This window comes from Amia ocellicauda, chromosome 10 (assembly GCF_036373705.1).
Source record: "Amia ocellicauda isolate fAmiCal2 chromosome 10, fAmiCal2.hap1, whole genome shotgun sequence".
NCBI classification, from domain to species: Eukaryota; Metazoa; Chordata; class Actinopteri; order Amiiformes; family Amiidae; genus Amia; species Amia ocellicauda.
The window spans coordinates 31754798-31782065 of NC_089859.1; the positions used below are offsets into that span (position 1 = coordinate 31754798).

Genomic DNA, 27268 nt, shown 5'->3' on the forward strand with positions numbered 1-27268 from the left:
GGGTCTATGGTAAGGTTTTCTCATAACTAACTCACCTGCATGTGAATAGGAGAGAGATTTATTGAGGGTCAAGCTTTGTCCATCTTCTGAAATCATTGCAATCTTTCTGGTTTCTGTCTGCCAGGGGTCATAGCTGGTTGTTGTAATCACAATCTCATCTCCCACCTAGTTAATCATGGAGTAAAAATAAGACTCTCCCTTAAAGGTTGGTGTAATTAAGGGTAAAACTATGGAAACAGAATGGCTTTGTTTGGTAAATGTTAGCAAGCATAAGTTGTTTTTTGAATAGTGTTACAAATGCAGATATCCAGTTTCTAAACATGATTCTTTAACAGGGGTTAAAATGGAGAAAAAGGACAGCAGGACACAATTGCATGCTGTTAGTCCTATGGACTAAAAAACGGAACAATCTTTGATATTCCAATGAAAGAACTTCTGCTGAGGTCTTGCTCTTTTAATCATCTGAGAAAGGTTAGTTGAACCAAAGAGCTCTGAAAATATGCTGAGTACAGTATGTCCAAATTATTGCGGTTTTAATATAATATTTAGTGTAGATATGCAAACTTAAAAGTGATACAAACAAAGATAGAATTTTGGATATTTCCAGTCTACAGATACCATGTCTATATGTGAGAAAATATGGACTGCATGAAAAAAAAAGAAAAAAAGTTAAGATGACAAAATACAAGAGTCCTACCTTCCAATCAACAGCATCTTTTAGAGTTATGATGGAGGAGCCGGCTGGGGCTGTGTTGGCAAGTTTGGTGTGGTACACGGATCGAGGCAGCCCATGAAGCTCCAGAACACCAAACACACCTGATATTTAATAAGAAATAAACTCTGTAAACTGATCTACAGAGTTTGAAAACTTAAAAAAAATGAACCATTTTCGTTAAAACAATCTTAGCTAATAAGGTTAAATTAACATGATCTGCAGGCAAACGTTATGCTGACAAAGTGATAATGCTTTTCTAATATCACTTATGGCACTTCAGTTGTTTCACAACACTGATTTGTGTAGGGGTGGGCAAATGTGATTTTATTCTATTTTGGCTTATTGTCTTGGCTACAGGAAACCCCTCCCCCCCCCCCTTTTACAGGGATTGGGCCAAGGAACTGCTGCAGAGGTGGTTGGTGACAGGGGAGGTTGTGGGATGCAAGAGAATGAAGCGCTGGAGGTGTGCGTTGATGACAGGGTATTTATGTGCTTTGACCGGAAGTGAGTGTGATGAGATCGGAGTTGTTCACTCCCAAAATGAATGTATTAATTCCTTAAGTAAGACTGCTTTCACTACAACACGGTTTGACGGTTTTGAGAAGAGACTGTCATTAGCTCTTCTGTTGGAAGATTACTGACCTTGTGACAAGCTCCACATCCCTCTTAACCCTGTGTGTGTGTGTAGCCTGTAGCTTACCTATCACCTTTGCTCCCTGGTTAACCTCAGACAAAGGCCAGTCAGGAGTAAAGTGGTTTCCTCTCAAAATGATTTCCAGTTCACCTTTAAAAGGGTCGTCCTGCCGCCCTGCAAATAGTTTGCCACCCTACAATTGAAAGAAACAACAATTTAATAAGATGACTGATTTTAAACTTTAAAACGAGTCGACAGTGACATCACATTTCTTCCTTGTGTATGATTTTAGGATCTCAGTTAAAACAACTGGAATATGTAATGAGTCTAGGTCATTTAAAAGCCTGTTTGGAATATGTCTGACAAACGTTATTCCTTCTGAAAATTGGAAAATACTGATTTAGGGCCGGATTAAATCAAAACTTTGACCCACCCACTAATAGAAAACTACAGAATTGAATTCAGTTGTGGCTTTGTTTTTAGAAAGATGACACTTTCTTCTAATCATATAAGTAAATGCTATGATGCACAGGTTTGTAGATTTCTATTAGTGGGTGGGTCAAAGTTTTGATTTAATCCGGCCCTTAGTCTGGCCAAAGTCAACCTAAAGGGAATCATGAGCAGAAGAAATAAAAGCGGCTAAAATGGTAATGGATTCAGGTTTCTGAATCCAATGTATTGGCCTCAGGAGGCTACAAGCCTTGATTAAATTGAAACAGAGGCCTAATGTGGTCTGGAAAGCAGACAAATGGTCCGAATAGGCTGCTATGATGCTCATATGAAGTTATGAAATTGGACAGGGTTAATCATGATATATTCAAGTTTAAAGATTTATATTTATTCTATATTTATTTTCATTACTTACCTGGATTGATATGTAAGTTACATTGAGGATGATCTTCCTGTATGTGAAAGTACTGTTTACAGCAAGTGTAGCTGGGGAAGTAATGTTGTCTGGCAGTTCCAATACTCCATAGACAGTGATTTTGTTAAATGACGGAACATCAATATCCAAGACCATCCATATTACTGTGGACAAAAAAAAGCTCAGTTATATAGAGTTTGCTTATGCTGCATACAAATGAAAACATAATGCATACTTTTGACATTTTATTCAACTGCAGTTGTGTGAACTAGTGAGTTATAAGGGTGTAATATTAGTAGTAAACATCTGTTTAATGATGCTAGGTAAAAAAAATCCAAGATGGTGGATTTGATAAAAAAAATACATGTTTGTGGTGCCTAGAAAGACATATTTATTAGGGTTAAAGTCACAATTTCGTTTTGGTATTGCACATATCTAAGTTAAGGCATAATCTAACCATTTAATTGTATAACAGCTTTAATTAATTATTTTAAAAACAAATCTATCGACCACCCTAGTAATATTTTACTATATTTGGAATCTGGTTAAAATGCAAACACTGTTTTAATTTGATCAATTTACATTACCTGCTGGTATCACCACATCTGCTCCTTCTTTTGGAACGGCATAGTTGTTTTCTGGAGAAGACTTCCAGAATGACTCATTGGACCATAAGCTAAATGGAAAGACAAAGTAGATGTTGGTGAAAATGCTCAAGCACTACAGTTTTATGACCTTCTTTCCTCCATGAACACTATTGTGTTCAAATCTAAAACATTTCTTGGCCCTTCCCCATATACCTTAAAAAACCTTTTTCAATCTTTCAGTACTCATTTCAAAGCTCAAGCTAACCAAATAATGCTGTGGGGCAATATTGAAATAAAGTGACCACTGAATAATTTGACATTGTGCCAACACAAATTGGTATTTATATATTAAAGAATAATTTGAACACACCATAGGTTGCTGAAATTAAATTACATACACATAGTTTTCAGGCCTCCCTTCTCCAACTGTCCCAAGATTGCCAGTTGAAGGAATTGGAGGAAATGCAGGAAGCGGAGGAGGTGAGATGCAGTTCTTATAGTAATATCTGTACACTGAGAACTCCACATCTATGTCAGACATGGAGGGGTCGACACTAGTGGAGCGTCTGCTTCTCACATTTTTCTTTCCAGACACTAAAAAGAAAACAATTAAATCAGTTCAAACATTCAAACTTGAATTTCTGTCAAACACGCATATGCAAAGGAGTACATTTTGAAACCCCATGTTGAATGGAACCTAAACATTAATAGCCTATAACTGCATATGGTTGTTGACTCTCTTTTTGTGAAAATGTATATTTAACACACACATATAGATAGATGGATGCATAGATAGATACAGATGTACAAAAAATAGAATCTGCAGAACATGGTAATAGCTGTATTGTGAATGTTCCAGTAATATGAAGACTGCACTGCACAAAGTTTTGATCTTGTTCAAATCATTTATACATACAAAGCATTGGCTTTTTGTTTATGTGTTTTGGTATGATTCTACATTTCTGACCCAGGATTAGAAGATAGCATGGGAATTGGCTAAAGGACGTCATAGTGCAGAACCTTTATCATTGTATTTTATTCAACCTGATTCAAACATTGTATGTTCAAGGATAATTACAGATTCAAATTCAGTTAAAGGGAAAATAGAGATTCAGCTCACCCATGTAATATACAGTTGTTGTGTTATCATTGAAGTACCAATCTCCATTTTGGTTGTTGCTAAAGTTCAGAGGGTGTGTTGATTCATTTCTTACATCAATTATGTGGAACATATCTGGGCGTTGGGTCAGGTTGTGGGAGATGATGATATTATCTTGTTGCTGAAGGAGTTATTAAAGACAAACAAAAAATGAAGTTAACAAAGATATTCAAAGCTTAAATCTATAGGGCATTCATGGCTTCAAGCTTTGCATAATACAGTGTATAGAGAATGATGTTAGATATATGTTCCCACTTTTTCTTAAAGGATTCATTCTATTACACTTCAATTATAGCTTCTACTTAAAATACACCAGCAGAAGAAAAATAAGAATAGATGGTACAGAAAATAGATGGAAGACAATAAATACTGATGAATATGAGTAATTATCATCAAAACCACCATGTGCAATAATAGAAATAAGCATAATTGTATACCATTCCATGTGTAAGGGATAAACTACAGTACGTTCTGACTCGAGATAGGTATTATGTTTTGCATTTTGTATATAATAGGCTATGGGATATAATTTTACGTTAGGAGATGAAATTGAAAACAGTTTAAGTGTAGCATTTAAAATGTGTAATGTACCTAGTATAATTGTTCAACCAATAATAAACTGCCATTTAGTTTCTGTCTAATTATTGTGGAGTGTGGATTTGTAAACTCAAAGTGTGGAATCATAAACTCAAAATGTGGATTAAGATCATCAACAATACATCAGCCCCACACCCCCCTTCTCTTCAAAGCCAAACAGCCACTTAATTAGATTATACATAGGTATAATCAATTGAAAGAACAAAGGATGATCATATAAATGTTTTACATTTTAGTTGTAAACTCAATCCATTGATCAAGTACTTAAGCACATATTTTCTAATATATATGCCAGATATGTCATGTCCTACAATTTGTTCTTTCCCACTACTCCCACTACAAAGTGCAATAGGCATTGAAGCAAGGTGGTCCTCTAAAATGCTGCTGTCCTGCCTTCTTGGGTATGCTTTTAGTGACGTCTGTTTTTTAAGTGGCATTCACTTTTATATTCATCTTAATGGGAGAAAATCTCAAACACACCAACCTTACCCTGAACCCATAGAACATAGAACTGTAGGATATGTCAGTGATGTGATCCACATTTTCAAAGTGCCAATGTATGGAGTTGGAATCAGGAAGTAAAGCCATCCAGCCAGGTTCATGGGTCAGTCTTTTTGTTAAGTATGGAACTACACTGTTGCCTGTATAATACAGTAGTCAAGGTTCATAGTTATTACATTTTCAAGGAATTTAAGTGATACAAAAATCCATGACAATATGTTACACCACATTTTTACAAATTAACTTCTGGAGAGCAAAGTCAATCATTTTTTTAGCATGGAATGATTAAATTGGGCCAAACATGCAAAGAGATTGTCTTCACAATGAGACCCTCTCCATATACATGCATTAGTTCAATTCAATCCAATCAAGCTGACCTGTTTATAATCTTCTCCACCTTGGAAGGGGACAGTTTTAAAGCAGTGGGATATATAATGAACAGCTGAGTTAGATAAAGCTGAAAACATGAATAGGGGCGAACAACTGCAACAAAGCTCTTCCAACTGGCTATAGAATCATAAGGTCATATTGAGATCATAGTGCAGAAGATGTATTTATTGTATGCAACGCTGAGGTTAAAGTACCATAAGAGTTGGACATGATGACGTTCTTTGCCTGTAAAGAGGAAGGGGAGGGGTTGTTGAAGGCAACTCGGTGGAAGCCCACAGTGGAGTCGCACACAAACCCTGGAAATCCCATACTCCACTCTGCTCTCTGTGCACAATGGGAGGGGTCCAGCAGCCCACTCTGAGGCACCACTTTATTGTCAGCCTGGCCTGGAGGAAGGAACACAAAGTAGGAGATTTGTGTTAGATTGATAGACCAGATATACACATAGTACTACTAAAACCCATTTGGCACAAATCTGCTATGCACAGATATGTTATAGCCCAAACTTATTTCATTGGTTAATTACTTTAAAATGACATTTTAAAGTGATATACCTGTACTCGGAATCGTGAGAATGTATAATTTCTGTGCTGCAATCTCTCATGTACCACCTCAAGATAACTTGGCAAAAACCAATGCTGCTTAAAGGACTAATGTTGAAAGGCACATGCAGATTTGTTTTATTGGTTCAGTACTTCCTAGAAAAATATTGGGGTATTTCCCATTTTCACAATGCATCTATGTGAAGGGAATTTGAGATTTTAGTTATTCCCAAACCATACTGGAATGGATATGCATTCATTAGAGACTGGGATTTCAAAATTGTATTACCTGTCAGAGAACCATCGCTGTCAATCAAAACTACTTCATGTTCCCACCTGAAGCCAGCTTTATTGGTAGTGTTGAAATATTGGATTCCACTGAACCGGGCACTCCAGCCTCCACATTTGAATGTGCATGTTCCATCGATTGACGTCACCCCAATGGCAGCACATGTTGGGCGGTCAAAGAGCAGAAACTTCACAGACATGATGCTCAGTCCATCGTCGAAAGGAAGAATGATTCCCCGGGTAGTGCAGTAGTTGACTCCCAGGCCCAGTTCATCCACATGGCCAACTATGGTGGCGTTTGTAATCGCGGCCCCACTTGTTTGACCCCAGCCTCGAACGGCCGAAGAAATAATGCGCTTGGTTTCAATGCCAGCTATTTCATTGTTGACCATCAGGAAATTGTTGAAGTGGACAGCCCCCACATTAACCCACTCAGCCCCCTTCTGACAGTTCCATGTTGTCAGTGAATTGAAAATGGCTGGCTCAGGCTCGAAGGAGTAACAGGCTCCTGTTTTCATGGGGAAATACTCCTGGAAAATCCATATCCCAAACCAGCCTTGAGAGTGGACGGTGTTGTTGAAAAACTCTCCAAGAGGGACCCGTTTTTGGCAAATGTTTGGGTCGTAAGAAGGGCCATCAGGGTTATCGTGCATTCGGTACCAGAAGCCAAAATGGGTGCCGCCCGCTGCCGCGTTATGGCGGATGGTGTTGTTGGGGTTGGTGACCCAGTAGGCGGCGGGTGTGACGTCGTCATTCAGGAGACTGGTGCTCTGGTGCACAAAGACTGCCAGGTTATACTGGAGGATGTTGCCAGTCTCAATCCCATCTTCAATAAAGAAAGCTCCTCCCATGATGTCGTAGATGACATTTTTCTCCACCAGAAGGTTGTGGGTGTTGTGTATGGTCACGGCCCTGTTATACGTCTGATGAATCCCACATCCTCTGACATAGGATTTGAATTGGACATCTCCCATCAGGTGCCAGTGTATTGGGTAGCGACCGAGTCTAAAGGCCTGCCCAGCATGGAATACCTACAGGGTGGAAAAATAATATTGGCAAATCAATACACAGGATTATTGGTTAATGATAGAGACTTGCACTAATATATAATACCAAATTCTATGGGGCATGGAGAAAGAAAAGCTCTTATGTGACAAATCCATCCACACATTTTCAAAACCGATTAGCCTAGTGAGGGTCACAGGGACACTGGAGCTGATTCCAGCAGGCATAGGGTGCAAGGCAGGAATACACCAGGACAGGATGCCAGGCCATCACTGGGCAATTTAGCATGGCCAATTAACCTAACCTGCATGTCTTTGGATGGTGTGAGGAAACTGGAGTGCCCAGAGGAAACCCACACAGGCACAGGGAGAACATGCAAACTCCACACAGACAGGCACTCTGAGCTGAGACTCAAACCCAGGACCCCTGGACCTATGAGACAGCAGTGCTAGCCCCCGCGCCACTGTGCTGCCCTATGTGACAAATCTTTAAAAAAAATGATTGAGACTCCTTTAAAAACCTTACAGAATTTTATGTATACATCAGTCTTATTCAGCTTCTCAGTACTCCAACTTGATAAGGAACTCAACCTAGCAGCTGTTTTTTACCACAGTATTTACCTCAACATACTCAATTCTTCCAATTGCCAGGCTTTCACTTGGCCTTGGAGTGTGAAACATAATGCAACCTCCAAACTGATCACTTCCTGCTTCTTCCCCAAATCTTCCCTGGAAACAAGTTTGGGTAGCGAATTCCCCTGAAAAGAAACAATCAAATCCAACACTTTCAGAGAAGTACAATGAAGGCAGTAAAAAAAAGACCAGCCTATTTTCTATGACTGACAAAGGTGTTCAATTACACACGCTACCTGTGTCAAATCCATCTGGGCAGGCCTCTATTTTGTCACTCCATTCAATATTATCTGACCCTCTGACCACAACATTCCTTGTGAGGAGACCAACTTCTGCTCTCGCTTCAAACACTGTTCCATCTGGCAATGTGACAGAGACCCCTAAATGACTGTAGCTCAGAGGTTCTGTCAGGTTCAGGGTCCTGCCATCAGCTGACACGGAGGCAATTTTCTTGACCTCATTTTCAATTTGGCTATGCCTAAGAAGAAATCAATGGTGGAATGTTTAAAGCTCATATAAAACAAACAAAATATATTTCAGCAGTTCTCTGTTAAGGTCCAGCAGGAAATATAAAAACAGAATACCTACAGTGATGCCCACTGATAATTTTCATGTTGAAACTATATATATATATATATATATATATATATATATATATATATATATCTGTTTACAATGTTCGTAGTCAAAGCGGAAGAATTGTTCCAGAAAATAGAATAACATCTGAACAGTTTCTGAAATCTTAATGGCAGGTTTCTATTAGGTGAAAAACAAGATATTCCTGGCAGTCAAAATGCAAATTTCAAACTTGTGCCCTATCACATCTTTTATTTATAAGTAGAAGAAAGTAGATTCTGACAATATGTGTGAAACCACAGGGCACAAGTTTGTAATTTGCAATTCATAGAGAGAGCAATTTTGATGTGGTCTAGGCCCTAGGGTTTGTTATTTACAATTATAATGCCTTGTTGGATGTTCCTGATTTGATTTGGGCCTAAGTAACTATAATGCTGGGTTATGCATTCATTCAATCCAATACCTGAAAGACATCCCAGAGACAATTCCCCCGTAGCCCCAGATGTTTACCTGTGACCAGTGGATGCTATAACAATTTCATCTCCTGCTTTCCACGTCACAGCTCTCTTCAGGGTCAGTGTTAAAGAGCCACTGGCGGCCGTCTCGGCCAAATGGGTCCAAGTAACAGGAACTGGCATTCCTACGAAACACAACACGCTCAAAACCTCGTTCACCATGCTTTATACCACAATTTCTGATCAGTATTGCACAATCCTATATTCAATGTATTTTTGTCAACACAACAAGGTCTGCTTTGGATTATAGATGTATATATATATTTTCTGTAAAGTAACTGAGATTTAAAGCCTTGAGTTCTCTGTTCTGTAAGTTTGTTTTTTACAGGGTCTTCACAGCTCCATTTGATACTATGCGAGGTGGGGGTTTACCATGGAGGTCCAATATCCCCTCTCTGACTGCCAGGGTTTTGGCGCCATACACAGGCAGCTCCAGTGAGCGGAGGTGGCCGTGCAGTGTGATGATGGCTTTGTGCTGGAAAGGTTCTGCTTCGGTGCCAACCTGAAGAAGAATGAAAAGTCAAGGTCGATATCTGTCAAATAACTTACAGAAAATAAAAAGTCATACATAAATAAGAAACAACTGATAATGTCAGTTGTCAAGTTGAAACAATTCAACATTCATACGAGACAAAGGTCTAAATATCAGAAACTGCCTCTGATTGTTATTTTCTTATTCTTTCTCTTTGAGGTCCCTTGGGTGAAAACATTTGGACATCTGGACTCTTCTACATAAATAAAAAATTGTGATCGCAAAAAAAGAAAATGCCTCTTATGAATTGGCAAAAAAATTAAAATAAGGTTCCATACCTGAAGAACTCCACCATCTGTGATCATAATATTTTCAGCCTGTAGTTCAATATCAGCTTCATCGAACAACAGAGTTCCACCTGAACACAAAAATAAGCCAAGTTACATGCTCGGTGAACTGTTATATTAGTGTAAAGATTTGTGTTACTTATATGTATTCTAGGTTGATCCTAAAATAAAAATAATTGGTATTGACAGTCATCTACAAAAGTACTGAGTGTACCTTGAATAAGCAGCATCTTTAATACAGGTGTACTGGTATCCAGCAGGATTGTTTGTCCTTCGGTGATCACAGCAAAGGTTCCCATCTCAGGAGGTGACAGCCCACCCCACGTGTATTTGGAGGACCACACGTCGATGTAGAAGAAATCAGCATTGTCCTACACACAAGTAAACAAAACCAAAACCAACGAAAAACAAAAAACAAGGAGGTTAAGGTAAACTGATTGCCCAATTTCACAACAGCTTCTACAATCTAGAAACTGAATAGCTTAATGCATAATTATAACTTTCTTAATTATAAACTGACATCTAACAATACTCTGAAATGTCGAGGCAGATTTTCGGCAAAACATTCCACAGCCACAGAGTTCAAAGCAAATACTGACCAGCTTTGCAATGCCGTTATTGCCAGTGTAGACTTTAACTTTGGTCTTCTGTGTCTTGGGTTGCGCATTTGTGATACAGATGATTTGGGTGCTGTTTGCAGATTGTACGTCACACTCAGACCCTGCGATGGTGACTGTGATGTCACTGCTATTTAAGCTGTAAGGAAAAAAACTCAACATAAATGTACAACAAACGGATAGTGAAAAAGAAAAACAGGATATTTTGTCATGGTTAGCCTGCTTCTATACAAGCATGACAAAAGAACCACTGTACTATGAAATGCTTACATGATTCATTTCAGGAATCTGTCAAGCACTGAAAAAGGGTCTTGGATCAATAAAGTACTAACACAGAGAAATGCAAGAGGGGCTGAGTATCCTATGTACACATGCACACACTACATTTTCTTTTTGTTAGGGGAATGAGACAGAATTATTAATTTGATTGATTTCCAATGTAATTATTAAAAGAGCAGTGTTGCATGTAGGTAACAATTTCCATTTATGTCATGCATGTTATTTATTTTAGTCATTTCCAGTGCTATTTGAGAAAAGGCACTAACAATGAGTTACAACTCATGCAACAGAAACACACTACACAGATATCTGGCACTTTCACTGTTAAAATTATGCAAAGAGGGCAGTACCACATGAGGGCAGCATTGGTGCACTAACTGAGCTCAGTCATTCTCAGAAGAGGCTGGAAAGGCAATACAGGAATGGTTCAACGTTTTAAGATAAAAATGATCACATAGATTTATGATTAAGAGCTGAAAATGTGTTCTGTTATATGCTGTAATAAAAGTGATGTCCCTGGCTGTTCACATATTTAAAGAAAACACATTGGTGAAAATAAACACTCAAACTCAATAAAAGACACTGGTTTTATGGATGAAGCCTGCTACATATTTATTGAGATTGTGTAGATAAAGAGAAACAAATAGTCTATGTGTCAAAAAGACATGTAGAGATTTTGTCATGGATGTAAAGATAGCCAATCTTAATTTATCTGCTTTTGTCTTTTGATCAAAAAATAAAAATAAAAACATATCTAATTTAATGTCTGTTCCGAACTTGATGAAAGTCATAACTTTTTTTATAACAATTTTTTTTTTTTTTTAATGCATGAAGAACACAAATACTTTCTATAAGCAGCCACATTCAAACAGTTCATGTTGATGCATGGCTTTTAACTATAATTTGCACACAAACAAAATGCTACTTTACAGTGGCTTCTGGGATTTTCTTTCAGGTTTGACAAATTAGGTTAATTATCGATCCTTTAATCCAAGTTTAAATTAAATTACACTTTGTTAAATTAATGTTACATTACATTCAGTATAATGAAATTGCAGGTGCCTTGAATTTAATCATTTATAACTAAAATTAAACATGGCACTATCAATCTTTAGTCAGCTAATATGGATGTTGCCCTGGGATACACTCTTATTTAATGTGAAGCCTCATTTTAAAGAATAGCGTCTGCTGTAATTAAGGGTGAAAAAAACAAGCAAAATGTTTCCGTTGATAAATAATTAGCAGGCATTTAAATGTAGCTGAAATATTACATGTCGGTCTTAGCTAATGGAATGGAAAGTGCTGTATAATTAAACTGTTCTCCATTCTTTGGTTATGGCTGAATGTGATAGGAGGCCCATGCTGAGACTACCTGAAATTGGAGCCTGTAATTGTGAGCCTGGTGCCTCCTGCTGTCCCTCCTCTCCTTGGAGATACTTCAGTGATTACAGGTGTCAGGGACAATTTGTAAGAGAAGCCATTCGATACGTTCACTGATTCCTGTCCATTCATGACCTTGACAGTGCAGTCCTGTTGTGTTCCAGTACCTATTAATTAACATTGAAACAGGTGTATTTGGAATAGTGGCAACAACAAAACACAGAACAGACTAACAGTATCCACATGGTGACTGTAGCTTGAAGCGAGGCTATAGGCTAAATTAATGGTTCTGGGTGATATCAGCCCCCTATGAAGAACTGCAGACATTTTTCACCCCCTAGGTTGAGCACAGCTTGTTTTGTCTCAGGGAATTCATGATTTCAGGGAAACACAGTGTACAATATGTGTAGTTAAGCAGGTGCCAGTTTTGAAATGTTTAATCAAACCAAACTTCTTAACAAGTGCCACTTATGTCTTCACTACAGGCTCACAGCAGGTGACACTTCACACAATGGCAACGATGTTCTTGTAAAAAATATTTAAAACATCAAACAACTTGAATCTATCTGTCCAATATCCTTTATATCAATTGTGATAATCCAACATCGCCATGGTGATTGAGCTGCCACTTACCATTGCTGGGTGGGACCTCACAGTAAAGGCTGCTGGATGTAGAAATCTGGCTCAAGACATTGCATTCTTGGCTACAGACCAGCACTTGCGAAGTCTGAGGGTCAAAACCGGATCCTTGCAGAGTCAAAATGGAACCCCCACCATAGCTTCCTGCACACACAGACAGCCTCAGTTTCAAAGCAACGGTATTGATTACATAGAAAGCAATATATATATATATATATATATATATATATATATATATATATATATATATATAAAGCATCTGAGTGGCCAAACAATGTGGTGTGGTGCAAGTGCCCACTTTGTACACCATGAAACAAGTGACAAACCAACTCAGAAAGGCCGGTCCTCTGTCTGACACAGCTTGTGCAGTAGAGGAGTGACATCAGTGTTACTCAGGTGATTCTGAAGATCACTCAAACTGGTAACCGAAACAGACCACATCCACAGGATCTTGAATACCTGCTTGGTTTAAGCCACCAAGTTCCTCCAAGATGTGAATAATGAACAATGAAATATATATCACCTTCGACTGGTGTGACTGATGCAAGTATCAATTCATACTTGAAGACAACAGCTGAGGCAGCAAATCCCTTCAGCACGTGATGGAGCATTACGGGGAAAGTGCCTCCTGCATGGTTTCCCACTGAGCATTGAATCTGCACATCAGTCACTGCCGACACGTTGCAGGGAGTATCGTCGATTGTCACAGAGACAAGCTCAGGATCTGAGCCAAACCCTGAGCCTGTAAGAGTGATCACTGTTCCACTTGAGCCTAAGGGTAATGAACACATGAGGCTCAATACAATTCTTCAAAAACAACAAGTCGTATATGTTACCCCCCCAACTAATTATCTGAAATCTCTGTAAGATTTATTTAGGTGAACTTGTATCATGAATCAATGTGAGAACTTAAACTGAATGACAACTTGTTCCTTCGCAAGCATTTTCCAAAAAAGATCATTATTCAGTTCTGTTGCCATTTGAAGTATTGTAAATAATAACTATTATATACTACACCTAAAATAACATGTATTTATTGTGTTACATGGCAATTTAAACTAATATTAAATGGAGCCTTTAACAAACTCTTACAACCTACAACCTAACCTGAAGATATAATTCCTTAGTTTCTTTTCAGTTCTTGAATTGTTCTGTTGACATACCTGTTCCAGGGCTCACTGCTGTGATATTTGGAGTATATGACCAGGCATATATGTAGTTCAGCGTAGGGTAGCTGATTGAGAGGACCTGAATTTTAACTTCAGCCGTCCCTTCACTGTGGGCTGGAGTTATGCATTGGACTTCACTTGGTGTCACAAAAACAGCCTGGCAAGGGGAGCCCCCTACAGTTACAGAGGTGTTGCCCTGAGAAAAGCCATTACCCATGATGAATAAAGGAGTTCCACCCTTGACGCTTCCGTAGTTTGGTGTGAGGGTGGCACTGGCCACACTTTGAAGTGTGGCGCTGCCCGTGGCCAGACCTTTGCTCATGACAACAACCGTCAGGATATGAGCTCCTGCAAATAATGGCCCAACCGTGCAAATCACGTTTGTGTTGGTGACTGCGCTCACTTCTAATATCAAACCATCGACAAAAACAGCAACGTCTTCAGGCTGGCTTCCAAATCCTGATCCGCTGATTGTCAGAATCGTTGAGCTGCTATTGATGATGGCTGGAGAGACACTAGAAATGGAGGGTACAAAAGAGTCGGAATATTCAAAGGTGCAGTTGGAGTGACAGATGGCTGAGATTCCGAGCATGGAAACCTGAATGTCCCCTGTCTGGACAGTCGAAGGAGAGGTGTCGCAGGTGATGGCTGTGTAGGTAATGGACACAATTGAGCACGGTTGTTTGGCTACAGTCACAGCGATACTGTCTGCTTGGCCAGAGAAACCAGAGCCGTGGATGGTCACCCTGGTTTGTCCTGTGGTGGCTCCAGTGTCTGGGCTGATGGAATCAATGACGGGTAACAGAACAAAGCGACGGCTGAACTCCTTCACGATGGAGTTGATGGCAGTGCCCAAGTTGTTGACCTGCACAGACACCAGTTCTGCAACTCCTACACCCATGCCATTATCTGGGCTCAGGTTACAGTTAATTTCTGTCATGGTGCTATTGATAACAATGCAAGGATATTCTCCGATTTTCACCTGTGAAAATAACACACATGTTTAGCTTGAATGTGAGACATTTCTCATTAGCCTATAATGTGACTTTCTGAAAGTAAAATACAGAAAATGAAATTCGTAGACTCTTCATGTTTGAATTGCATGATTGCTGATATACAAATAAATGAACTAAGACATTACATTTAAAGGCAGAAATATATTTTTTAAATGCATCGAACAAAACAAGCTTTACCCAAAATATTTTGTCCTAGAAGCAAAACATTTCATACAGATAACGGTATTGATTAAGATTCAAGCTCTGCATGTCTCTGTCACATGTAAAGAGAGCTCTTACCTCATTTGCACAGCTGGTGTTGCTGAAACCCATTCCTTTTATCTGTATGACATCATAGACCGTTCCACTCGATGGACTGATGACAGTGATTGTTGGAGAGTAACAGTCTGAGAAGTAGAATGAAAAATCCCCTTCTGCCTCGAGGAACTGGGAACAGTTTGGAGGTGTGGATATGCATTCTGTCACTGTTGGCATCATGGGTTGCACATCTAAAACAAATGCAAATATGAATGTTTTGGACAAAGAAAACTCAACCCAAAGAAGAATGTAGAACAGTACAGTTCAATGCATAGGTGGAATTAATGCATCTCTGCGTGTAAATATATCCAATCAAGTTGGTTCAAAAAGATTAAAGACCAAAATAATGTACCTGTTGGTGCACTGATGTTTCCCACTGTCAGCTGAAACCTGCCACTATTTGGTTGCACTGGTTGAACTTGAACCACTCCTTGCATGGATCTCGTGTTTGTGTTGTCTAGGAAGCCACTGCTGTAATAGTAGACACCGGGCACTGTGAAGCGATAGCGGAAAACTCCTAAAAAGAAAAGAAGCAAATGAGTTTGGAATTTCATTTTTCATATTGATTTCATAAATATGCACTGATTTCCCTGACAGAAAGAATTGGGACAGAACACCCATACTCCATATATCCTGGTCCTAGGGTACACCTAAGTATTTAAGCTTTCATCCCGTATAAGCTCTTAAATACAAATATATTACTCATACCTTGATTCAACTATTTATTTAACTAGGTATTTCTTAACATTTCAATACATCATCCTTGCTTTTAAAAACACATTTTAGATACATTGTTTGCCCAGAAATTAACTAAACTAAAACTTATGACATGGGAATATAATACACAGCCTTCAGAGATCTACCTAGATCAGTTTTGATGTCTCCACTGGTGAACCCAATGCCATCGTAGGTTGTGTCACTGGGGTTGGAGACGCTAAACACCCTGTAGCCAAGCCCTTTGACTAAATAGGGAGCCTGCCATTGCCACTGGACAGTGTCTCCAACAGACACCTGCATAGAAGATGGGCTCCATGCATATCCAACACCATAAGCTGAGGAAAAAAACAACAACTAAGAAACATAATATTTTGGTCTCTTAAATATGTATTATGATAACCTGCAATGCTCAGGAATTGTACAAACTAACCCAGCTCTGGTCCAAGTGGGCCACATTTCAAGAGATCTCTTTAGAATTAGTTTATTCAGACTTGGGGAAAATCTTACAGCTAGTTCACAATGGGGTTAGCTAAATATGCTACGAGCACAAGCCCTTTACATACATCGTGAGTTGCCAGATTTCAACTTCTCACTGTAAAGTCTGTGATGTCAGCTGAAACCTGCCACTATTTGGTTGCACTGGTTGAACTTGAACCACTCCTTTCATGAATCTCGTGTTTGTGTTGTCTAGGAAGCCACTGCTGTAATAGTGGACACCGGGCACTTGTCTTCAACCAATTACTGAGCCATTGGTTAAAACTGGTTCAAGTACTTCCATGCTTCACTGGTGAACCCAATGCCAATGAATGAATGCACCAATCATACTAGCTTGCACTTACTACTTGTGTTTATATTACTACTTGATTTCTTAGCAGACACCCTTATCCAGGGTGACTTACAATTGTTACAAGATATTACATCATTTTTTACATTTAGCCATTACCTGGGATTGAGCACACAACCCTGTGCTCCACAGGGTTTACATGATTACAATAATCTACCATTCCCCCCAAAATATGTAAAACAGAATCTATTAAATTATTATATTTCCCCTTGTTATTCAATTATGGTATTAAAACCAAACCTACCTGGGTGGATGCCTTGATTTGTTATAATGTAGAGGTTTTCATTTAAATGAGTGACACATTCAAGCTGGGTCTCAGAAGCAGATGTAATGCTGCATGGGTAATTTCCTGCAAAATGTCATTAATTACATTATACTATTTGACAGGTTAAATAACATTTTAAAATTTCTCTCAGTTCTTTCAAAACAGAACCTTTAAAATGTACATATCTATTGATTTTTCTATTAAGATGACCTGCCATTTACATAATGTCATACTTCTAATGCATCTAAACACAAAAACACATTACATTATGAATAATTTATGACTATACAAAATAGAGCAGTCTTACCAAAAGTCACTGTGTTGTCCTCTGCCTGTGCACTGAACCCCAATCCAGTCACAATGACTTTTGTACCCCCATACAGAGAACCTTGCAATGGGGAAACATCTGTGACCTTCAAAATGTATTCTATGGAAGCATTCACACCAGCTCTATGAGATTGAAAAAAAAGAAAACAATCATTAATATAGTGTCACAAAAGCATAGAAATATGCTTATGTACAATGCTTATTAATTTAACTCCCACCAAGACGGAATTACCTAGTTATAGCAAATTATTAATAGAGGCTTCTTATCTCTACTCAACTGCAATGATGTACTGTGTTTGTAATGTGTGATTATTTGTCTAGTCAAACTTTTGAAATGAATTGATAAAATACACTCAAGTTATGAGTGAATTGATTGTTAAAATGAGAAATCAGTAAAACAAAAAAGGGATATGTGGACTAATTGTGATCTTGAATTTTTTTTTAGATGCATTATGGCAAATATCTTACCCCACGGCTGCATATCCCCAGTTTCCAACTTGTACAAAGATATTATATAGGCCAGGAGGAAGTTTTGGCAGGGAACAGGTTATGATGTTTGAAGACCACTCAAGTATTTCACATGTTTCACTGCCAATAGAGACAGAGCTACTGCTGGTTTGGTCCTGAAAGTTGCTTCCTCCAATGGAAATACTCATGTTTCCTGCAAACCAATTTATAAAATTATAATACATTATTTCTCAACAGTGGTCATTATAATTGTTTTGTGGCAATACTATCAAATTAATCAAAACTACTACTAATTATCACTACTATGGAGTAAAATATAAAATGACGAATATAATAGTTATGTTACATATGTGTAGCACTGTGGAATAAAATGCTTTCGAATCACAAGCAAAAGGCAGACAAGATTTGTTGTGAGTTTCTTGAATTTTTAACGCTGTGGAAAAAAGATCACTGTTAAATAACTATATTTTAATACACAATACTTAACACAAAACTAAATGTCACCCTGGATAAGGGTGTCTGCCAAGAAATAAATACTACTCCTACTCCTTCTCCTCCTCCTCCTACTACTAATAATAATAATACAAAATAAATGCAGCACCAGATAACACTATCAAATGAAGGATGTGAATATTTTGTCTGCAGCTGTGTGTATTCCTCATGTATCACTTAACCATAAACAACGGGAATGCAGCTGTTCATTTATCAAGTATTACACATGACTTTGAGCCTTCTAATTAAAACATGAGTTTCAATGATGAAAACAACAAAAATGGGATAATGTGTCACAATGATCTCTGTTCCCAGTAGACAAACCCTAGCACATCTATTGTAGTCTGTGTTGTGGTCATTGTGATTAATAAAGGGACAAAAGGGCATGCATATTTCATTTCTGTTTGCTTCTGGAAGCCATAGAATACTATTTGAAAAGTAAATCTTTGTAGAAGGCCCATTATTTTTCCCCTGGTTAACAATAAACCTGAGATAATCGAGTACTGTGATTAAATGTTTACTCATCCCCTATCATAACTCAGTTCAATAATCTGGAATTTTCTAGAGGCTGAATATAGATGATAAATATGTATAGTTAAATGGAACTATATTGATTCAACTAAATCGATCACCAAACAACACTGTTTCAAATGAAGGGTGAGAATTTCTACTTCAGCTATATTACTCATTGCTTTAGTGTTGGATAACAACATGTGCCTTGGCTGCACACAATACTTTTTATTACACAGTTTGTTCAGGATAACTAATGACCATTTTTTCAAACGTACCCATTACATTAGTAGTCCGTGAACTTATTTCTGTAATTAAAGGCGTCTTAGACTCATCGTAAGTGAAAGGATCGTTGACTGACACCTCAGTTTCACCCATTTTCAAAGCCATAGTAACGGTACCGGCGCTTCCCTGCAATTGGAATATTTAGACAGTTTTGTATCTCTAATCACCAAAATATATTTCCCTACAGTGCCCACTTTTTAAATTCACAGTTGCCAACAGAAATGTGCTTTGAATAATACAATGACAACCCTTCATAAAATATATTTCTGATCTTAATATAATAATAATAATAATAATAAGCATCACACTTTATCACACACAAAACTAAAGAACTGTTAAAACATTAAAGTGGCAGTACAGATTTCTCAAGCTACACTGTTATATGTCCCCCACAATTGGGTACACACATAATCATTTGTAATTCTGGTTAATTGCAAATGGCTAGGAGGTATATAAAGAGTGTTCATTAATATCTGTCATACTCAAATCTACTTTGTGTTCTTCTTCAGGCAATACTTACAGGTGGAGTTCTACACTTCAGTTCATTGAAGCTTGCAGAGACCACAGCACACATCTTCAACCCAATACGAATCATTATGTCCTGGCTAAAGGCATACCCTGACACTGTGAGAACCGTGCCTCCTGGGAAACACAGACATAAATAAGGAATATATCAAAGTGAGGAAGACAAATAGCACGCTGTAGATTAGTTAATGCCATCACATATTATAAATGGTCCTTAAGATTTGACAGCAGCTAATATAGAATTCTGCAGAGCAACATTATGCATTTTGAAATGTGTTCCTTCTAGCTTCCTCCTTTTTGAGTTTAACATCTACGTCAGTAACTCTGTAGATATCTATCTTTGCTGTACATGCTGGTAAACAAGTAATTAGAGTAAAGGCATTAATTAAAACACATATCAAAGCAGTATTTCTGATAAAGAGGTATTTTTTAATAAACACAGCAAAACTACATTTATTCGCATTTAACATTTGTTCAAATGAGGGGTGCCTAACAGATCTGTCTGAGCTGAGAATATGCTGTGTGCATCAAGAAGCTTCTGCTTGAACCACTTACAGTCAAGTTGAGAGATTGCTTAATTGGAGAGGAGCAGTGAAAAGTCAACAGCAAGCAACATATGGAAAACCAAACGATTACACATTTGCAATTCATTTACCTGCAATGCTGCCGGACGAAGGGGAGATGTTCAAGACACCCATTTGGTAGGTGAAATTAAACGCATTAACATTCAGAGCAAGCCCCAGTTCTGCAAAGCTGAGAGAAACTGGGTAGGTGCCAGCACTTGCATTACCCACTGTACAGGTGATCCAGGTACCTGAAACACAGACATTAAAACTTCCTAAAATGACCATGGAAAAGAAATAAAAGCAGCAAAATAAATAATCCAGCAATATCGCTGAGCCATGCTAATGAAAATGACATGGACATGATACAGGTGGATAAACTTTCATTACATAATCTTAAAGTAATATTAATTGCATCACATTACCACTATTTAATAATAGAAAATAAAGATTGCAGAGCAAAGTCAATTTTCTTTTATTTGATTTTATATAAATGTGTTTTACTAAACTGATCTTCATGTAAGTGAGCATTCAGTAGTAAATAAGGTTTAAAAAAGAAAAACAGTACAAGTTAGTGTGATATTATTTCAGTGACTTACTGTTCATCTGAATTATTGCACATTCTGTATCTCCCACCAAAACTGAGGCATTTCCACTGCCAAAACCGGAGCCTGTGATGGTCAGAATTGTTCCTAGAGCATTTGATCCTGGAATACAGAAAATAATTTGCGATAATTATTCAATTAATTGTATTAATTGTGTGCAACACAATTCACAATTATTCTGGCAAAACACAGCAACCAATTGCCCCTTAGAATGTGAAATTCACTTGATTACCTTCTGTTGGGCTGACATCTGAAACAACAGGAGTCTTTGCTGCGCTCCACTGAAACCCACAGTCACCAGAACACATTGACGGGATGCCATTGATGAAAACTTGAACCTTGAATTGAGTCACAGAAGGGGTATTAGTATTATTAAGACCTTGCATTACACAGCTGAAGTATTTCTAAACATGTTATGAATCTGATAATGTTGCACAATGATATACAAATTATGGAAAATTGTACTAAGAGTAAACTCTGAAACACTATGTTGGCAGCAGGGTCCATCTCTACAACCCACATTCAAAAGATTTTATTTTTAAGAAAAATATAAGGGGCCTTCTGCCTCTCATTCCTCCAACTCCAGCCTCCACCCAGCTTTTGTTTGAGTCCAGCCATTGGTCATCTAGTTGACTATTAATGAAAATAATCTTTAAAAATAAAATTGAACAGACAATTGAAATAGGATATAATCAAGCAGAGCCTTAAGACTAATTAGAGGAGGAGCAATGTAGAACAGTAATTCCTGTTTATAATAATAAAAACATATCCTAAACAAAGCCCCCATCATTTTCTCTCCAAAATATGACTTGATATGCACACGTTTATTGGGTGTGGAAACATCATATTGTACACAAATGTATTTCTTTTGCATACCTGTGGCTTGGTCTCAGGCACTCGCAGATAATCTCCCATGATGTTCTGTTTGAAAAGTCCACCCTCTTGTACAACACTGACTTGTATACTGCAGGCTGGCCCGGTGACAGATGAGCTATTGATCTGATTGGGGAAAGGGGTGGGGCTAATAAGTAACGACATGTAACCATATAAGAAACAAAAACCTGATGATATCCTTTCAAACACTACCATGGGTGAAAACAAACAGAATATGAACCTGGATTAGGGGTTGGTCTCCAGGTCTGGACAGCCATTCCACTTTCCAATTGTAACCCTTACAGTCTCCCCAGTGACTGACTTGGATTCGGCCCATTTCAGGGATCCCCTGCAGAATGTACTGTAGATCCAAATCTGAAACATTCACCGGCACGCCTGCGACAAATTTAAAGAGACATTGTATCAGAGTCATTGTCTTCCCTTGCAATATGTGGTGTTGCATTGGTCTCGGTGACATAGTCTGTGTAATTATGCTTTATTAAATATGAATTTCACTTTATGTTTGTCTTGGGTTCTGCAGGGTATTGTGTTGCACAAAGTTGGCCTAGCTGGTCAGTTGTAGTTTTTACGTTCAGAGATTGAAATCCAGACCCAGCGGTTAATTTACCTATAATCTGTTTCCCATAGATCTCCACATCGAAGAATCCTGACACCGGAGGACTGGCTCTCTGAGTCCTGATCACATGAATGGCCGCCCCCGCATTCCAGCTGGGGCCACCATAAAGAGCTTCTTCTGTACTTCCGTTGGAAAAAACCTTTCGATGAACAGGGAAAGTCACTGTCAAAAGCCATTACTGTCCTTCACTAATGATTTAATTATTCATGTTATTCATTATTTATGAGATAACAAAAACGGATTAGTAAGTGCTTTCGTTGTTCAGTTTACTCACCTGTGCAAACGCAATGGCCAGCAAAGGTAAATCATACCCACAGTAGTAAGGAGTCACTGTGATTTCAAAGCTCGCATTTGATATTGCTGGTTCCTGGATCTTGTTCACCATGATATCCTGTAGAAAAATACCTCTCTGGGCCAGTGCTGGGGGTCTTCTCTCTGTTGTAATATCTGTTCAAAAAGGACAGTGGACAGAGCTGAATTTGAGACGACTTGTTTTCTGATTTGATACTAGGAGTAATACACAAGCAGGACTACATTATATAATTTCTGATTTTATTCACCTACTGCAACTCTTCAACTGTGATGGCAGCTTGTCACATGTTTTCTCAATATACAAGCTAGAGGAATTGGACACAATTGAAATGAACCAGTATGATAATAATCCAACATTTAATATGACTGAACAAATTGATTATCAAACAGCAAGACATCCCCCATTTAGGTTTGTATCGAGAAGCATAAGCACCTGCGTTTTCCATAGTCAATTTATTTACCTTTTATTATCCATCTGGTGAGATGAAGGTTCAGGTCTGTAACTATAAAATATAGCAACAACAAAAACATTTACCATTAAAAGTTGATGTTGCAGCCATTCTTCCAATGTAGACTGCATCAACATAGAAATCTTGATTTGATGGCACCTTGAAGAGATACAGGTACTGAAGCATATATGCAGTTCCAGGGTTTGATGTTTTCAAAGGACTCAGAAGATCAATGCAGGTGTATTGCCACCTATAAATTGTCAAAGAGGTATAAAATAAATATCTTTGAATAATACATTTAAAATAATGATTTAATAATAAAATGAAATAATGCTATACTGCTCAAAAAGCCATGGCCTGTCTCAATAATAACTGTCTTTGTTGCATACCTACAGAGAGACAACAGTCTGAAAAATTGACTTTAAAATATCACCTGCTTGAAATCACAAACAGACCATGCAGGTCAAAGCAGATATTATGTTTAAAGTATAGTAAGCACACCATACAGTAAAATCACAGCCTTCACCCAGAAAACAATTAAAGGTTGCATTAAACATATATTTGTTCATCTTAATCCTGGAAACTCAGGAATCTCAAATGTAAAGTGAACAGTATGCTATGTAAACATTGAAAACCATGTACAGGATTAAAACCACTTACTCGTCTCCTTGGGCAAAAGTGGTTGGAATCACAAAGGATGTATAGATCATCACGTTTTCAGTGTTTGTGTAAGAAAACGTAACCTGAACAATATTCTGCAGAATCCCTTTGTATGCAAAGCAAAACTGAAAAATAGAAGTGATTACATATTAACTTAGGAATCTAGTTGTGCTTTACATTTATGTATACCAATTGTAAAATTGTGATTAGACATGTTTTTTTATTTTACTGTACAGTGCAGCCATAGCATGCCATAAAAAAGCCTTTGTTTAAAATTGTCATTAAATCCTATAATGTGCACTAAATGTAAGGGTGCTATATTAAAGTCATGATGAAAGTAAAATCGATTTATCACTTTGTATTATTGTTTTTATTAATCTTGTAATGAATTGGCACAGATTGCTTGGTCTGCAATACATTCTTTATTGGGCCACAGTTCAGAACTAATGGCAACGTTAAGTACACTTATAAAAAGAGGTGATTGACTTGATTTATAGACATAGTAATATATCTTAAAACTATTTTGTTAGACCCAAAGCTTATTCTCACCATACTGTACAGCTGCAGTGGGATGTCTCTATAGGGAGAGCCAGATTCCTGGATGTCTGTTGACCTGAAAATAAGCCATGGATTCCTGAGAGAATATCGTCCGCAAAAGGCTTCAGAATCTGAGACAAGCTCTCCACTCGGGTAACCTAACTGCTAGAGAAAAAAGTTAAACCAACCGAAGAGTTGAGTTGCAGAGAAAATCAACTCTCCTATCACAGTTATGCTCCTAAATTGACTTCACAGTATTTTTTCTGGTATCAATTCTGTTGATGGAAACATTATTAAAGGAAACCTAATCAAGTAATCTACGGTGCATTTGCTGTGCATGTTGAATGGCTGCAGAACTCAACTTCAGAGCTTTCCTATTGAAATCTGCCTGGAACCATTCCTAAGTGTGGAAGCACAATGTAAGACTATGCTGAGATTGACCATATCATTCAATTTCCTTTGGTGTTCATCATGGATATTTTTTAATTAAACATGCATGCATGCTATAATTCATATTGATTAATTTCATATCCCTTATTCAACAAGACATCGTGAACCACCCTTTCATATAAAGTGATACAGTGTATTCTAATATATTTATGTAAAAACAGAATGGTCTTAAACTCACCCTTTCATTTGCTTCGTAATCTCTGAAGAATTTTACTGCATTACTTTCAGTGTACTTCAGATTACTTGAGCACTGAGCACTGACCAGGTCTTCAATTGCCCATTGTACCTGTACTTAGACAAAGTCATTGTTTTTGTTTCACAGTTTTGAAAAATACAAACATCAGAGAAGACAGGACCAAATCAAATTTAGACCCACCCACCAACACTACATTTGGAGGTTTTCAATGACCTGAAAGAAAACTCTTTGGTCAAACATACTAAAAAAATCCAAAAGTATTGGAACTAAAATGTGCAAAGGGTAGGTAGGGTTTTGATTTGGTCCAGGCCAAAATCCTCTGTGAATTCAACAACATATCCTGCCATAAGAATATTGCGCATACAAAAAATTGAGAACTGGAAAATAATAACACAAATTGAAACGGTTAAGGAAATATAATGAAAAAAATGTTCACTAATTATTTGATAAACACTGACATTTTAGAACATTACAAATCTCGTATTCATCTCTTTTAACATGCAAACTATTGAATGTAGGCATGTAGGATGCAAATTATCTGCTGGAAAATGAATCAAATATCTGTCATACAAGAGGAGTCGATGTCAAAGGATGCTGTACTGTATAATGATGGACTGAGGATAAGATAGAGACAAACCTCTGTGGCTGATGCAGTGGCACTCACAGGTCTGGACAGCATCCCATCCCAATTGATTGTGAAAGTGTCTAGACTGGGCTGTCCTTTAGTTACTTCCACAACAGTGATGTTAACATCAGTGTCAGAAGTCTCATACTGAAGGCTTTCAAAATCACCTGGAATTAAAAGTAATTTCAAAGTGTAAATAAAAATAAAATATTGTTTCTTCTTCTCCTTTTATTGATAATGAATGAATGCTTCAAACTGTAAAATGTATCACTCAGTAAAAAGATGGAAGGTGGCTTTCTCCTTTACTGGCTTCCTGTTGAGAACGGATTTGCATTTTAAAAAACATGAATGGTTGGAGTCGGTACAGGTCATAAAGCATTTAGTTTTTGTCTTGCAATGAGAATTTTGTTTGGAAAGTATATGAAATGTATACTGAAACAAAGCATACACAAACATTGCATAGATGGGTCCTTCACTTAATGAAGCAATTTAGACTTGTGAAGTACCATAAAAAGTAAAAAGAACTAGAAGTTCATCAAAAGCAACATAAAAGCAAATATTTACCTCTTTGTGAGTTGAAGGTCACAGTATATTCAGATCCTTGACTTAAGTCCACTTTTGTCACTTGGACAGTATCTGGCTTGATTGACCAAAGAGCATTTAACACATTCTGAATTTGCTCGGCTGAAGCATCCGCGGAAAGCAGTGCTTTAAGACATTAATGGAAACAAGTGAGATGATTTAGGTATTATTACAAAATCAATTCTGCCTTTAATGTGTATCAGATGACTTTAGAGTAATGCTTTATTATGACTCTTTCCCAAGACAAAAATGAGTAATTTCAAGCTCCTGTTAGCATTGCTCAACATAAGTATTTTTTTTAGCATACTATCTATTCTTGTTTTGCCTTAAAATTTAAATAATAATAATAATCAAGGCAATAATAATTTAAACATTTTACAAAGTTTTTCTTGGATGTGTAAGGTTGTTTTAGATCGTATGTAAAAACATTTAAAAAAACTATACAGCATGTAAGGTATATATTTAAAGTACAAGCATACTTCAATTAAAATAGGGCCTATCAGATGTGTCATAAACAATTTATATTTTGGGGACAATGTGTTGTATTGTAGCTACAGTAGATTAGTTATGGTACAACAAATCAAAAAGACAACCTCAAATGAACAATGGCCTGGGTTCAATCAAAACCTGCAAATAAGCAAATTATAAGGCCATCGACCCCCTATGAACTGTGTTTTAGTTAATGATTTGCAAGTAGTTTGATATATTGATTTAATTCAGTCCAATTTTAACATTAAGCAGGTTTTTATCTATATTAATTGTTGTTCTTGTTATTGATATCCAGACTGCTGTCTCCTAAGTGTAATTTCCATAAATTGAATGATGTTTCATTTTAAAACTGAACTTTGGGTAGGCTCAACAAAAGGGATTTTCCTATGCATACAAGTGTGTGCAAACTAGCGATTCCTTGTGTCCAGATATACTACATCCAGTCAATGTCTTTTTTTTAAGACCCAGAGAGATAAACGGTAAAAGAGGTAATCTGGTGATTCTGGACCAGGGGCCGGATTAAATCAAAACTTTGACCCACCCGCTAATAGCAAACTACACACCTGTACATCATAGCGGTTACATTTCTGATTAGAAGAAAGTGTCATCTTACTAAAAATTAAGCCACAACTGAG

General features: G+C 37.6%; 1 protein-coding gene across 2 annotated transcripts in view; it reads right to left on the bottom strand.

Moving 5' to 3' along the window:
* pkhd1l1.1 (PKHD1 like 1, tandem duplicate 1) overlaps positions 1-27268 on the bottom strand; it is a 50676-nt gene that overhangs the window by 11645 nt on the left and 11763 nt on the right. Inside the window, exons 18-59 of one of the 2 annotated variants that reach the window (XM_066715953.1) lie at positions 26127-26270; positions 25575-25729; positions 24920-25027; positions 24304-24453; positions 23755-23879; positions 23181-23344; positions 22608-22780; positions 22325-22472; positions 21938-22092; positions 21700-21822; positions 21056-21161; positions 20818-20925; positions 20311-20469; positions 19651-19772; positions 19124-19256; positions 17844-18036; positions 17356-17498; positions 17028-17132; positions 16086-16274; positions 15575-15739; positions 15205-15413; positions 13904-14891; positions 13264-13512; positions 12735-12884; positions 12094-12268; positions 10425-10581; positions 10040-10196; positions 9817-9896; positions 9379-9508; positions 9002-9131; positions 8152-8393; positions 7904-8040; positions 6280-7309; positions 5643-5834; positions 5047-5198; positions 3922-4081; positions 3200-3395; positions 2802-2890; positions 2215-2378; positions 1416-1542; positions 698-816; positions 36-165 (exon numbers count right to left, since the gene is read on the bottom strand). In XM_066715953.1, coding sequence (XP_066572050.1) covers positions 36-165; positions 698-816; positions 1416-1542; positions 2215-2378; positions 2802-2890; positions 3200-3395; positions 3922-4081; positions 5047-5198; positions 5643-5834; positions 6280-7309; positions 7904-8040; positions 8152-8393; positions 9002-9131; positions 9379-9508; positions 9817-9896; positions 10040-10196; positions 10425-10581; positions 12094-12268; positions 12735-12884; positions 13264-13512; positions 13904-14891; positions 15205-15413; positions 15575-15739; positions 16086-16274; positions 17028-17132; positions 17356-17498; positions 17844-18036; positions 19124-19256; positions 19651-19772; positions 20311-20469; positions 20818-20925; positions 21056-21161; positions 21700-21822; positions 21938-22092; positions 22325-22472; positions 22608-22780; positions 23181-23344; positions 23755-23879; positions 24304-24453; positions 24920-25027; positions 25575-25729; positions 26127-26270 — 8031 coding nt within the window. Of the gene's footprint in view, positions 1-35; positions 166-697; positions 817-1415; positions 1543-2214; positions 2379-2801; positions 2891-3199; positions 3396-3921; positions 4082-5046; positions 5199-5642; positions 5835-6279; positions 7310-7903; positions 8041-8151; positions 8394-9001; positions 9132-9378; positions 9509-9816; positions 9897-10039; positions 10197-10424; positions 10582-12093; positions 12269-12734; positions 12885-13263; positions 13513-13903; positions 14892-15204; positions 15414-15574; positions 15740-16085; positions 16275-17027; positions 17133-17355; positions 17499-17843; positions 18037-19123; positions 19257-19650; positions 19773-20310; positions 20470-20817; positions 20926-21055; positions 21162-21699; positions 21823-21937; positions 22093-22324; positions 22473-22607; positions 22781-23180; positions 23345-23754; positions 23880-24303; positions 24457-24919; positions 25028-25574; positions 25730-26126; positions 26271-27268 lie in introns of both variants that reach the window. The other variant, XM_066715952.1, reaches the window with a different exon arrangement.